Here is a 14,725-nt window from a genome sequence, read left to right on the forward strand (position 1 = left end):
AAAAATAAAAATAAAAGTAAAAGTAAAAAACACAACTTATAAGCAGTATACACACATATATATACCCACATACACACAGTGTTATTTCGTGTTATAACTTCGTATTGCAGTGTCCTTGGATGGTTTCGAGTCAGTGACTGAAGCTAGAACTATATCCATAGGTTTGGGATTATGGATCCGGTTAATTGAAAATTTGTGTAAACTAAAAATTAAAAATATGTGTAAACTAGAAATTAAAAATTTGTTTAAATTAAGTGGTCATAACCTAGTTCTTCGAGGGTAAACCAAAATACTGATGTATATAGTAAGGTTAGGGGTAGAGTACGGGCTATGTTATTTAGGTGTCTGGGTTGTGGTAGGTAGGAATAGTTAAATATATATGAGGTGTAGAAGTGCACATAACTAAAAGAGAGGATTTAAGGGTTATAATATCTAAAGGTTTTCATCAATTTGTGGATACAGGAGGGTTTGAAATCTGACCTCTTATTAATAAGTTTATTTTTATCAGGAAATTTAATAATTTTCAAAAGTTCAAGGGAGCATAACTGGCAACCAGTTCTATTATCTTTATACGTAGGGGCCGATCCAACAATAAACCATCTAAGGTTAAAATTAATCTTGTCATCCTTAAGCTCCCAAATTCTGCGAGATAATGAGGTGTTGTTAGCCTTATGTCTGAGTCTAAACGAAGATCCGTGGTTATAAAACCCAGATTTCCAGGATGAAGAGCATCCCAGGTATGTGAGGGTGTTAGTTTCTGTGATAATTTCGCAGGAGTATATTACGTTTTTAGCTAAGCAGTTTCCGCGTAACGGGCATGTTGTAGGTGTTACACAATTGCACCCGATTTTACACTTGTAAGGTCGTCTTATGTCTACATTTATGGGGTAACCGTTTGTAGTATTATTATCTATGCTAGTACCCGGGTGGTTAGGTTTAACGTTTACATTGTTGTTATAATTATAGCTGCTACTTCTATTTGGGTTGTTCGAAGATACCTTACATCTTATACTGTCAGTGGGGGTTTTGGGAATATCGGTGTTATGTTGATAATCATTAATCATTCTTAATCTAGCTTTTTTTATTTTGGTTTTGTTATGTTTAGATATAATACATTTCATATTAGGGAGGGTTGAATATGAGATTCTAATAGTTTTATTTGAAAAGATACTGCTATATTTGTGAGTGGGTGGAAAGTTCTTTGATATAATTGAGAATATCCTCTTACATAATTTACCTGTGACGGCTACATTGTATGGTATGTTATACCATATGTAGTTGCGTAATTTATTTTTACTTTGTTTGGAAATTCTTCTATTTTTATTATTATTATTCCTTTTATTATTATTATTCCTATCGCTAGGGCTTTCTTTGTGTGAACTACTATCTGTATGACTATTCTTATTATGTTCTCTTATCCTATGTCTATTATTATTCGTACTGGTTGTATCTGTACTTTTGTTTATGCTCGACTTATTTTCTATAGCACCATCCAGGGGTTTAATTCTATATTTTCTAATTCGATTACATGGAGGGTTTATGTTCCTGGTTTGTGCTTTGGGTGGATTATAATTAAACTTATTATCAAATGATATCGTCTGGGAGTACCCAGCGTTATAGAGGGCTTGATTGTAATGATGGGCATGTTCCTTGAAAATGTTTTCATTCGAGGATAGTTTGGTAAGTCTGTCCGAAACAGCCTGGCCGGTTGTGTTAATTATAGAGTGGGGGTGATTGGAAAGTGTGTTAATGTAACTAGTGGTTTCTTCAGGTTTCCTGTACGGGTGGTGGAGTCCTTCATCTAAGTCTAGTGTAGCATCCAGAAAATTAACCATCTTATAGTTAGTCATAAATTCAAGTTTTAAGTTGAAGGATTTGAAAAAATGTCTAATCTTTTTCCTAACTCTTTCAAGGGTGCTCTTGTTATTGGTAGGGTAAATAAAAAGAGCATCGTCTCTGTATAGACCCCCTTGGAGTTCTGGTACCACTGAGAATAGCCTCTTTAGTAGAAAGGCTCCGACTAAGTCAGTTACCTGAGCTGAGTCGCTCGAGCCCATAGCCACATTGAAGTTATCAGGGGTGTCCAACCTGGTCCAAAGTTTACCCTCGAATTCAACTATAGTTTTCCTAGCTAGGAGTATAATGTCTATTTTTTCTCTATCTATGAGGGAGAGGTCGCGGGCATAAATTAGGGACTTATTTAATAGGATAGGTGAAATACTAACATAATAATTAGATATATAGAATTGTATAAACGAAAAGTCTCTCTTACATTGGATAGAGTTGAACCAAATCAAAACGTCCTCAGTATTGACCCATATGTTGAGTGGGATGTGAGGTTTAATTCGTGGAATTACTCCGTCTAGGATAGTTTTACTTAGTCTGCCTATGTCTGATTTAGTAGGGCATATAAGCCTCACTTGTAATTTCTCTGGGAATCCTGTCTTATGGTCCTTAATAGTAATCCATGGTTCCTGGGGGATGAGTGGCTCCGTCCTTTCTAGTAAATTTAGCTTGGACGTGACTTCCTTTATTTTGTTGTTGATTTCTATTAGGTTATCTGATGACGTTACCTTGTATTTTTTATGGAGTTCCTTAACTATTAGCGATTTGTATGTATTAAAGTCCAGTTTATACCAGTTACCTGTTTTGTCTGCTGGTATGATTAAATTATCTTCATTTTTTATGGATTTTAAAAACTGTTTTAGTTCGTCCAGGTGGTTGTTGCTAACAGTACTGTGTTTTTTTTAGTTTGATTTTTCCTATAAATTCGAGGATATCCTTTTCGAAGCTTTCTAGTTCGGAGTTCGGTGGTGGGTTTCTTCTACTTTTAAATATTTTCTTGTTCATGATATCCTCCTGGTTGGTGCTTGGTTTGTTTTTATTTTTATTGTCAAAGTGATATGCGGCCCATCTAATTCACCTCAGGAAATCCGTGGTCCTGTGGATAAGGGCCGTCATGTAGGTGTCGTCCGTGTGTAGTGGTATGTCCTTGGGAGAGAAATTGGTGTGAATCCTTTGTATCATTGTTCATTTGTCAAGTATTAAAAGTTGACGTGGGCATGTAAATACCAGTCAGATGGACAACGTGAATCACGTAGGTAAATTGAAATTTAGAGGTAATACTTGACAATTGTAAGCACCTGTATATTCCAGCTAGTGGTTGCGGTAAAAGAATAAATTGTAAATCCCAAAAATAACAACAAAACTACAAAGGATTCCGCGGTACACGTGTTTCAAGCTTTATATGTGTATAATATAATATGTGTATAATTTACAATGTAAAGCTATCCTCAGCCGCAAAATTATTTCTCTCCCTGGAAATTATACCACCTCGGCGTTGAAGTAGGAAGAAAGGTGTGATGTAAGGGGTGAAGATCCTTTCGGTATTCTGTATAGTACTATACCTCGTATCATTCTCCACCCAGACATAATCTCTCTGGTCCTCCGAAAACCTTCCATACCTTGCCACGATTCAGTGTGTAGTGTTAAGTTGGTGGTTAAGAACAATACAATACAATAAAAAGACATACACAGATATTCATGTAAAAAAGTAAGAATAAATTTAAAATAAAACTAAATATATATATATATATGTATATATATATATTCATCATCATCATCATCATCATCGTTTAACGTCCGCTTTCCATGCTAGCATGGGTTGGACGATTTGACTGAGGACTGGTGAAACCGGATGGCAACACCAGGCTCCAGTCTGATTTGTCAGATTCATATATACATATATATATATATTTATGAATATATATATATATACATATATATATATATATACATACATACATATACATACATACATATAAATACATACATATACATATACATATATATATATATATATATATATATATATATATATACACATACATACATATATAAATATATATATATATATATATATATATATATATATATATATATATATATATACATACATACATACATACATACATACATATATATATATATATATATATATATATGCATGTATGTATATATAAGCACACACACACAAGTCATAAAGTCAATTATCTGTTCAAAACTTAGGCTTGAGTTATATGTGTATCTTGTTTGGTCTTTCCGTCTTGTTTGATATTTCCGTCTTGTTTGATATTTCCGTCTTGTTTGATATTTCCGTCTTGTTTGGTATTTCCGTCTTGTTTGATATTTCCGTCTTGTTTGATATTTCCGTCTTGTTTGATATTTCCGTCTTGTTTGATATTTCTGTCTTGTTTGATATTTCCGTCTTGTTTGGTATTTCCGTCTTGTTTGATATTTCCGTCTTGTTTGGTATTTCCGTCTTGTTTGATATTTCCGTCTTGTTTGATATTTCCGTCTTGTTTGATCTTTCTGTCTTGTTTGGTATTTCCGTCTTGTTTGATATTTCCATCTTGTTTGATATTTCCGTCTTGTTTGACATGTGTGTCTCGTATGATTCAGGTGACTGGTTTTTTCTTGTTTCCACTTGTAAATTTACGAGATGAACTTTTATATGGGTAAACAACTTCTCTGACTTCTTCTCACTTAAATGAAACTTCAAATTATTCAATCCGCTATCGTGAAAATCTTTCATACTTAAAAGCTTAAATCTGAAACAAAATAAATATATCCTGATAAAGCAACATTTAATTCAGTGATATTATGCATACGATATACATGTATAATATAAATATAATTCACACACCTACACACATTATATATACATACATACGTATATGTATGTGTATATATATATATATATATATATATATATATATATATATATCATCGTCGTTTAACGTCCGCTTTTCATGCTAGCATGGGTTGGACGATTTGACTGAGGACTGGTGAAACCAGATGGCTACACCAGGCTCCAATCTGATTTGGCAGAGTTTCTACAGCTGGATGCCCTTCCTAACGCCAACCACTCTGAGAGTGCAGTGGGTGCTTTTACGTGTCAGCAGCACGAACGCCAGTCAGGTGGTACTGGCAACGGCCACGCTCAAAATGGTGTATTTTATGTGCCACCCGCACAAGAGCCAGTCCAGGGGCACTGGCAACGATCTCACTCGAAAGTCTTTAACATATATATATATATATATATATATATGTAAATATACTTTTCTACTCAAAGCACAAGGCCCGAAATTTTTGGCGAGGGAGCCCTCTCGATTAGATCAACCCCAGTATGCAACTGGCACTTCTAAGCAATTCGCTCGACATACTGACATTTCTGCCAGGTCGCTGCCTTTCAATATATATAAATATTGAACAATGGCAAAGAGTGGTCAACACTACATGGTTAAACAAAGATTCGTTATTTGTGTATTATGGCTACCATTGGTTTCATGTTAAGGAATACCCCAACAATTACCAAGCGTATTATTACATGGAACATAAGTGTTCATCTCCAGTTTGGATTAAAACACAGAAAGTCACAAGAACTGGTACTTATTTCATCGACCCCAAAGTTGACCTCGGTGCAATTTCAACTCAGAACATAAAGACAAATGAAATGCTGCTTATTTGTCCACATTGTTTTGAATTAATTATGTATTATCTTGTAGTGTTCAAATTTTGATGAGGTAACTATTAATTTTTAGAAAAGATTTTGTAGGGTTGGTGTGAGAGGCTAGATCTGGACAATTCGAACATAAAGACAAGTTGAATATTTTAGCTGGATATGGCCAGTTTAAATGCTAAAGGGTTAGTGCTGGTCATATTTTCAGACTCATAGAAGCATCTGTTATCTATTAGCCATGAAATCCCTGTGACATACAGAAATCCATAAAACCCCCAGAGACGCTTATATCCATCTTTTAACCATTCTTATTGGATTTCATAACTATAGATGAGGGACGCTCTGTGATATGGATAGTGTTGACTACTTTTAATTCATATGATCTTGATTAACTAATTAGCATTTTTCTCTCTATTCCCTTATCAATTTTTTTGCAAATTATACTTACCTGTCTTTATTTGGCACTCCTTGAATATGTTTTAGCATAGTATAGCGTGCAACCAGTAGTGAGTGACGATGAATATTATAGCTGTGATGCGCAATTCTGAAAAATAGAAATCAGTCACTGAATATTTTTAATATTGGCAATTGATGAACTGAAATATATTGAGTGAAAAAGCAATTTTATATTATGATCTCTTTGCAGCTTCTACTGACCAGTCTTTCTTCCTTCTACAAAATGGTGGGTAATCATGCAGCTCTATTACAAGAATCTACTCTGTCCCCTTGATAGTTTTTGGTTGTGGCAGATGCTCAGGAGCAATAAACACTGAAAATGTGCAGAGAACAACTTCCGTCACATTCCAGGGAGAGAAACTAGATGTAGTTGACAGCTTCCGCTATCTGGGTGACCAAGTTAGTAGCAGGGGAGGATATGCTGAAAGTGTAGCTGCTAGAATAAGAATAGCCTGGGCAAAATTCAGAGAGCTCTTATCTCTGCTGGTGACAAAGGACCTCTCACTCAGAGTAAAAAGGTAGACTGTATGACACGTGTATGAACAGCCATGCTACATGGCAGTGAAACATAGGCTGTGACTGCTGAGGGCATGCGTAAGCTTGCAAGGAATGAAGCTAGTATGCTCCGATGGATGTGTAATGTCAGTGTGCATACTCGACAGAGTGTAAGTAACTTGAGAGAAAAGTTGGACCTAAGAAGCATCAGATGCGGTGTGCAAAAGAGACGACTGTGCTGGTATGGTCATGTGGTGAGAATGGATGAGGAAAGCTGTCTTCATCTTTTGCTTTTTTGTGAATTCTACCTTTATATCATCATCATCATCATCATCATTTAACGTCCGCTTTCCATGCTAGCATGGGTTGGACGATTTGACTGAGGACTGGTGCAACCGGATGGCTACACCAGGCTCCAATCTAATTTGGCAGAGTTTCTACAGCTGGATGCCCTTCCTAACGCCAACCACTCAGAGAGTGTAAATATATATATATATATATATATATATATATATATATATATATATATATATGTATGTATATATATATATATATATGTATGTATATATATATATATATATGTATGTATATATATATATATATACATATATATATATATATATATATATATATATATATATATATATATATATATATATATGTATATATATGTATATATATGTATATATATGTATATATATGTATATATATGTATATATATATATATATATATATATGTATATATATATATATGTATATATATATATATATATATATATATATATATATATATATATATATATATATATATATATATATCTATATCTATATATATATATATATATATATCTATATCTATATATATATATATATATATATATATCTATATCTATATATATATATATATATATATATATATATATATATATATATATATATATATCTATATCTATATATATATATATATATATATATATATATATATATATCATCATCATCATCATATATATATATATTCTGTCAAGTGATTGGCATTAGGTAGGGCATCCAGCTGTAGAAACCACGTCAAAGCAAATATTAGAACTTGGCATAGCCCACTTCCTTGTCTTTTCATGTTAAACCATTCAACCCATTGCCGTATACTAAATGGAATATTAAATGATGATGATGATGATGACGATGATGATAAATATGGTTGACATTATAAGAATTTAATAACATTTGAGTTCCACTTTTTAATCCAATATTTACATGCTGTGATTCATAGCTTTATACATCAAAACACACCACCACCCATCATCTCTCGAACAGCCACTCATCATCTCTCTCTCTCTGTCTCACCTTCTGTATACAGTACTATTCCACTACTTTTCACCCACCTCATCATAACTGGTCCCCCACTACACACACTTTATCATTTCCTCAACCTCTCAACTCTTGAATCTCTGCAGTTGTCACCTACTCTTCCCTACCTCCTTTGCTTATCATCCACTCAACACTTGCTTGTTATTCCTTATGTCACCTCCTGAGGAGAATTAGGTGTCACTGTTAAGGACACAGTGGTGCCTTACTGATGAGTTACAGTTTATTAATTTTGTACCCTTCAATCAATAAGTTTCAATTATTTAATTATTTATCCTTTATCTGCTACTAGTTTCAGTCATTGGGCTGTGGCCATGCTGGGGCACCACCTTAAAGAATTTTTGGCTAAATAAATCAACCTTTGTACTTATTATCTTTTTTTTTTTTAGCCTGAACTTATTCTATCAGTCCATTTTGCTGAACTGCTAAATTACAAGAACTAAACACACCAACACCAGTTGTCAACACACACACACACACACACACACACACACACACACACTCACATACACACACACACATGCACACACTCAAAAGGTTTCTTTCAGTTTCCATCTACCAAATCCACTCACAAGGCTTCGGTCAGCCTGGGCTTATAATAGATGTTTGCTCAAGGTGTCATGCCAGTAAGCCTGATCCCAGAACCATGTGGTTGGGAAGCAATCTTCTCATCACACAGCCATACCTGTGCATGAAACTGTTGTCAGGACAGTTCAAGCTTTATCTAAATATTTAAACTGTATCTGCTCCTACATGTTCATTGCTGACATAAATGGTAAGTTCACCTGTCACCAATTATAAATTGCATGTCTTACCTGTTATATAGATCATCATCTTCTCCTCCCCAACCAAAATAACGATTGGAAAAACCATTTACTTTCTGAAATTCTTCCTTTTTCATTGCTACAACACCACCAAACAAAGTGTTGTATGGTAACCTATAATGACGAATACAGCACAATTGAAAAGCATTCCACAAGTGTTAAGCTTCAACAAAATGAATGTGAGTGTGCATGGAAACAAATGTTTTTTTTTTATATACATGTATAAATATATTAGTGAATCCAAACAAAGAAGAACAAAGAAGAAAAAGCAGTAATGCAAGGACGTGGTACAAAATTACTATTTATAAATCTCACAGAGTGAGATATTCAGCAACAGTATAACCCAGAATTTGCAATATGCAGATATTGTTTTGAGCTGAGTGGGGGTCTAGATTCCCTTGTTTGAAAATATAAGGACACAGATCATGTCGTATAACCAGCTGGAGACGATGTCTCCTGGGGCTAAATTACAGCAACATTAATCCTAAACTAGGACTGCCATGTTATGTTGGAAAGCAATCTTTACTGTGACGTAGTACAAGTATTGTATTATCAGGCACTCAGGAAAGGAAGGAAAGAAGATTTAACATTTTGAGCAAAGATCTTCTTCAGAAATAGAGGAAAGTCCAAAGGAAGGGAAGACAGAGGAAGAAAATCACCGATGATACGCATGTGGTTACATTTTGAAATGACCGGAAGGGAATGGGTGAAGAAAAAGTTCTTTCTAAGACAGGAGAGTGTAAGAGAAGGAGATATGTGTGTGTATGTGCAATTCACAACATTATGAGGCTTTGAAAAACAGCTGCTCTCGCAAACCAAAATAAAATTTGGTATTTTGCGGAGGGTCAAAGTTGGTAACAAAAACAGGACAGTGGAGACATACAATAAACCATACGTAAACAAACATAGAGGGCCATTTGGCCAGATGAAGTAAGGTAGTTCACAGTAAAAGAACAAAAAAAACCTAATTTTCAAACTCTTAGGTTCACAGCGAACTTTCTTGGTGAGTTGATGACAGCAAACTCTCCTGGGATGAATTGATGGCAGTGAACTTACCTGTAATCAAGCTATCAAACATTAGCCCTATAGCCATAGGTGTGGGAATTAAATTTGCTTAGGGGATATAAGCCCAGGTTCAAACGTTTTTACAAACAAGCTTGAAGTTTTCAATCTTAATATCAAAACAAACACAAGTATAATAATCCTTTTGCTTCAGGCAAAAGGCTTGAACTTTTAAGGGGTGGGAGCTTATCTATTACATTGACCCCACTACTAGACTGCTACATATTTTGTTTCCCCCAAAAGGATGAAAAGAAAAGCTGACTGATGGAAATGGAACCCAGAATGTACTGGACAGAATGCTATTAAGCTCTTTGTCCAGCATGCTAATAATTCTGCCAGCTCACCACCTTAAATGCAAGTGTAATAACAATAACTATTATTGTATTTGTACATCAATCAAGCCAGATAAATCCAATGATGGAAAAGTAATGTTTCTACATTTGTTCATTTTGGCATTGAAGTTTTTCCAGAGGATATTCAAAGCATTTTTATTGCCACACAAAACTTTTAACGGGTACTCTTGCACCACCTGCACCCTTTGTTCCCAAGTCTGTGCCTTTAACATTTAAACCAGCTAAATTTCAGTCTAAATATTCTACCTGTTTTATGTTCAAACAAGTCAGTTCTAGCCTCTCACACCTATTGTATGAAGTCATTCTAAATATAAAGAATCACATTGAAGCTACAAGATAAGACATGATTGATTGCAAACAATGTGAAGAAATAAGCATTAAATTTGACATGATAATCTGGTTAATCCCCTAGTAACTTTTCAAAACCTATCTACGTATAATACTGTTACGAACGCCCGCACGCGAAGCACCTCCTCAACACCGAAGGGGGGGGGGGGGGGGGAATCACGCACGCGCGAACGTTCAACACTCAGTGAGCCAGCAAAATTCGTCTGTCGGTACAATCCTGGCCGATAATAAAGCCCCGGCTGGAGCACGTAACGGAGAACAACACAGGCAAATAGGACAGGGAAGAAGAAACAACACAAAGACCATGCGTTGGGTAACCTTTTCTTTTTACATCACAGAATACATTTAAAACATTAGAATAGAGCATTACATAATAACAATTCCAATACATGGCATGACAGTTCAATAACGTTGACAAAGTTTCCAAACAATTATAAGCTTTCCAATCATTTTTACATCGCAAAGTTCGTGTCTCAAGTTTCATTTGACAACAAAGTTCTTCTGCTTCTTTCTTTTGTATTTCTTTTCTTTTCCTTTCTTTTAGAAGCAGTTAACAACTCAGAGTTCTTTTTTCTCTAAAATAATATAAAAGCACATTTACCAACAACGAAGTTCATTTCCTTCAGGTCTGCTACTTCCACTGACCAAGGTAGTCTGCCACTACGATTCCGTCTCTCTCTGTCCCTCTCTATACATTTCTGCTGACCATAGCTTTATCCGTCAGACTTATAATCCTTCATCTTCATTTCTCTGTCCCTCTCTATACATTTCTGCTGACCATAGCTTTATCCGTCAGACTTATAATCCTTCATCTTCATTTCTCTGTCCCTCTCTATACATTTCTGCTGACCATAGCTTTATCCGTCAGACTTATTCTTCTCACTCGACTGGCCCCATCTCAACGGGCAAACTGCTGTCTCCCAACCGCTCCGGCTGGCTGCTACAACCCAACTGCCTCGGCTAGCTGCTACCGCTCGACTGCCCTTGCTGGCTCCCAGAACTCCACTGGCCAAATTCTCTGCTAACTGCTTTTGCCGCCAATTCTTGTTCTCCTATTCATCCCAAATACCATAGCTCATTGTGCTACCCTACCCCCTGCCAAGATGGGTCGGTCGGTACACTCCTATCCTGCCGTTTTTGAACTTTCGCTGACCGGAAAGGGGCAGCTACGCTAAAACTAGCTGTGGTTGCCGACAAGACGAAGGAAATACCATTCTCCCCAACTGACCAGAGTACGGGTTCAAAACCCAGCCCGGGAGATAGGGATATAATGCCAACTGTATTTTCGGTCGTCGCATCAATACATTCCAGATACTGAGAAAAATTAATGGACAAAAACTTTGTTGGCTTCAAACAAACTACATCCCTTTTGAATTATATTCTATCACAAACAGGTCATATGGAATTCCTTTTATACTCTTGCAGAGACTATCCAGAAATGTTATATTTTTTTCATTCCAATGTAAAATTTACCAGTCTGAAAGAAAATACACTTTAGTAATCCACATTTCTCCGTCAAATGTAATTCTTATCAATTCACATTATTTTGAATTGATCATACATTATCTTGTAGCTTCAAGACTTTAATGATGTGATTGTTTATTTATTAGCACTTAGGCATGTGAGGTCGGATCTGGCTTGTTTGAGCATAAAACAAATAGAAAATTTGGGCCAGATATGGCTGCTTTCGTGCTAAAAGGTTGATAAGGGTTTTAAAAAGCCTACCAAAGTTGGAAGCTCAATTTATTTTCATGTTTCTACCAACCACAGATAAGCTCTTCTCATGCCAGTGACACATAAAAGACAGCTGGTACACTCACACTCTGTGGAGTGGTTGGCATTAGAAAGGGCATCCAGCCGGAGAAACCAGACTGAAGCCTGTTGCAGCTCACTAGGTTATCAGTCCCAGCCAAACCATCTTACCCAACAAAAACCAATGCTAAATGGTGATGATGATGATGGTGATGAATACATAGAAGTTGTAAAAACATTCAACTTATCTCTATAACCTTCTATTTTTTCTAGCTTTTCTTTTTGCTTTTAGTTTACTCTTTGATATAATAGTTATTATATACCAGCAGATGTTTGGGATATAAATTAACAGCAAGTTCTGTATCATAGTAACAAGTGAGAGTTTTCAAACAGATTAATTTGTACAAATACTGTCAAACGAAGACATGTTATCAGAAATTAGGTGTTCGTCAGCCTTGTTACTAGGAAATGATATTTGATTAAGTTTTACTTTCTTCCATTAATCCTCACAGTTACACTATTTTCTTCACTGCTCCCTACACTGAACTGATATCCTTTACACTCAACTCATTCCGTATCTCTAATCATTTGTCACTCTACTTTCACTCAGTGCACTTTTCTACACATTCACCTTTTACCCCTCTTGTATAATATTCTGTTTCATATTCACATTGTACCTGGACCTCACATCTCTTTCTTCATATTCTCTCTCTCTTTCTCACTTTCCAGGTGAACAAATCATGCATTCACCTCTTCAGCAAGACACCTGCTTCTCTCCCTCTATCATAGTCCCTTATTCCTTCAGACTGTATCCTGCTTGGTTGTGGGGTCTTATCTTGTGTCTTATCTTGTGGATACTTGATGGCATTACCAGTGCTGGAGCCACACAAAAAGCATCCAGTATGTGCTTCTGAGTTGGCATTAGGAAGGGCATCAGGCTGTAGAAACCATGCCAAAACAGACATAGAATCTGGCAGGGTCCTCTGGTTCATCTGTTCTTGGCAAACCGTCCAACCCATGCCAGCATGGAAAAAAGAATGTTAAGTGATGATGATAGGGGTACTTACTGATAATTCATTTTGTCCACAGCAACAGACATATGTCTTGGAGTTTCTTCACAATCATAGATGTTTTTATCATTTTCAGGAATTAAGTCAATATCATGGAAAATAAAACAGCTATAATTATAGTGTTTGAGCGATTCTGCAAAACCGACATTCATGAGCATCCCTCGATTGAAGGCAAATGAATCACACTGAAATAAATTTGAAATGGAAAAAAAATACATGTAATATAGATTATTAAAAAATAAATAGCATACAGTTCATATTTATTTGGAAATTTTTTATCAAGAATAATTGATTCAGTGTTAAAGGAAATGTTAGCATGTTAGCATCCAGCTGTAAAAATCATGCCAAAACTAACCTTGCCTGTACTAGTGCCACATAAAAAGCACTGGTGTTAGGAAGGGCATCCAGCCATAAAACCCCTTCCAAAACAGACACAGGAGCCTGTGGTAGTCTTCTACCTGGCTGGCTCCTGTCAAGCGTCCAATCCATGCATGCAAGGAAGACGAATGTTAAACAATGATGATGATGATAAATATATATATATCATTAACAATTAATGTCCATTTTCTGCACTAGTATGTGTTGAACAGTTCAATTGTACTCCAGTGTCTGCTTTGGCATGGTTTCTATGACTGGATGCCCTCCTAAATGCCAACCACTTTACAGTGGTGCACTGGGTGCTTTTTTTTCCATAACACCAGCATAAGTAGGGTTGCCATTCAGTTTGCATAACTACAAACCCAAGATAAGACCAGTAATTTATGCGAGGGGATATGATGCTTAAAGTATGAAAGAAAGGAGTTGGGAGACAGCAGGTTTTTGCAGAGCAGCTACATAATTACTCAGATTTAGAAGAGAGGGTCAGAATGATTTTTGAGAGCTACAAGTCCAGGTGGCTCCTCAAAGAAGAAGATGAATATATGTGAGTGGGGAATGGAGGAACATGTAGTGTTGATGGCAGTTTGCAACTGTAAAGATTGGGGATGGATGCAGGGAGTGATGGCTGACCAATGATGCATGAGTTGAGGGATGTAGAAAAGAGCAGGGGAGAATGGATTGTAATCATGATAGTAATGATAATACAGTTTACAAACGGAGGAGGACACGAGAGAAGTGATACGACATTGAGCAGGCTGCAGGAGTCGGCTGAAGAAGGGATAGAGAGGCAGGCATAGAGGATGAAGGGAGATAATTTAGTGGTCCAGTTGGGGTGGGGGGATCAGTGTAAAGTGTGAGTGAAGAGAATGACATTTAATGGATGAAGAATGACTGACAAGTGAAATGGTTTCCAATAGCAAGAAAAAGTGGGATGCTTGCAAGGATAGGAAGCTGCGGGGAGAGTGATGAGATGTGATGGGATAGATATTCAGAGGCATTGGGTGAGGTTCCCATTTGTGCATATACATTGACACAGCGTTTCCGCAAGTCATTAAATAGTAATATAGTATTCTAAATGGGATATGACAAAATGTTAGATATTAA

At 36.0% G+C, this 14,725-nt stretch overlaps 1 protein-coding gene and 1 long non-coding RNA gene across 11 annotated transcripts in view; one reads left to right on the top strand and one right to left on the bottom strand.

The window, feature by feature from the left end:
- Positions 1-3,992: 3,992 nt before the first annotated feature.
- The window catches only part of LOC128250110 (beta1,4-N-acetylgalactosaminyltransferase B-like), a 63,915-nt gene continuing 53,182 nt past the window's right edge, over positions 3,993-14,725 (bottom strand). For all 10 annotated transcript variants that reach the window (XM_089337571.1, XM_089337570.1, XM_089337575.1 and 7 more), the window contains 4 exons: positions 13,241-13,428; positions 8,650-8,772; positions 5,970-6,065; positions 3,993-4,610 (listed from right to left, as the gene is read on the bottom strand). In XM_089337571.1, the coding sequence (XP_089193697.1) occupies positions 4,076-4,610; positions 5,970-6,065; positions 8,650-8,772; positions 13,241-13,428 (942 nt within the window). In that variant the 3' untranslated portion in view covers positions 3,993-4,075. The remainder of the gene's footprint in view (positions 4,611-5,969; positions 6,066-8,649; positions 8,773-13,240; positions 13,429-14,725) is intronic.
- Positions 10,593-14,725, top strand: part of LOC149131859 (uncharacterized) — a 16,540-nt gene continuing 12,407 nt past the window's right edge. The window contains exon 1 of the long non-coding RNA XR_016237437.1: positions 10,593-10,734. This is a non-coding gene — a long non-coding RNA (uncharacterized LOC149131859). The remainder of the gene's footprint in view (positions 10,735-14,725) is intronic.

This window comes from Octopus bimaculoides, chromosome 19 (genome assembly GCF_046866305.1).
Source record: "Octopus bimaculoides isolate indiv1 chromosome 19, ASM4686630v1, whole genome shotgun sequence".
NCBI lineage: Eukaryota > Metazoa > Mollusca > Cephalopoda > Octopoda > Octopodidae > Octopus > Octopus bimaculoides.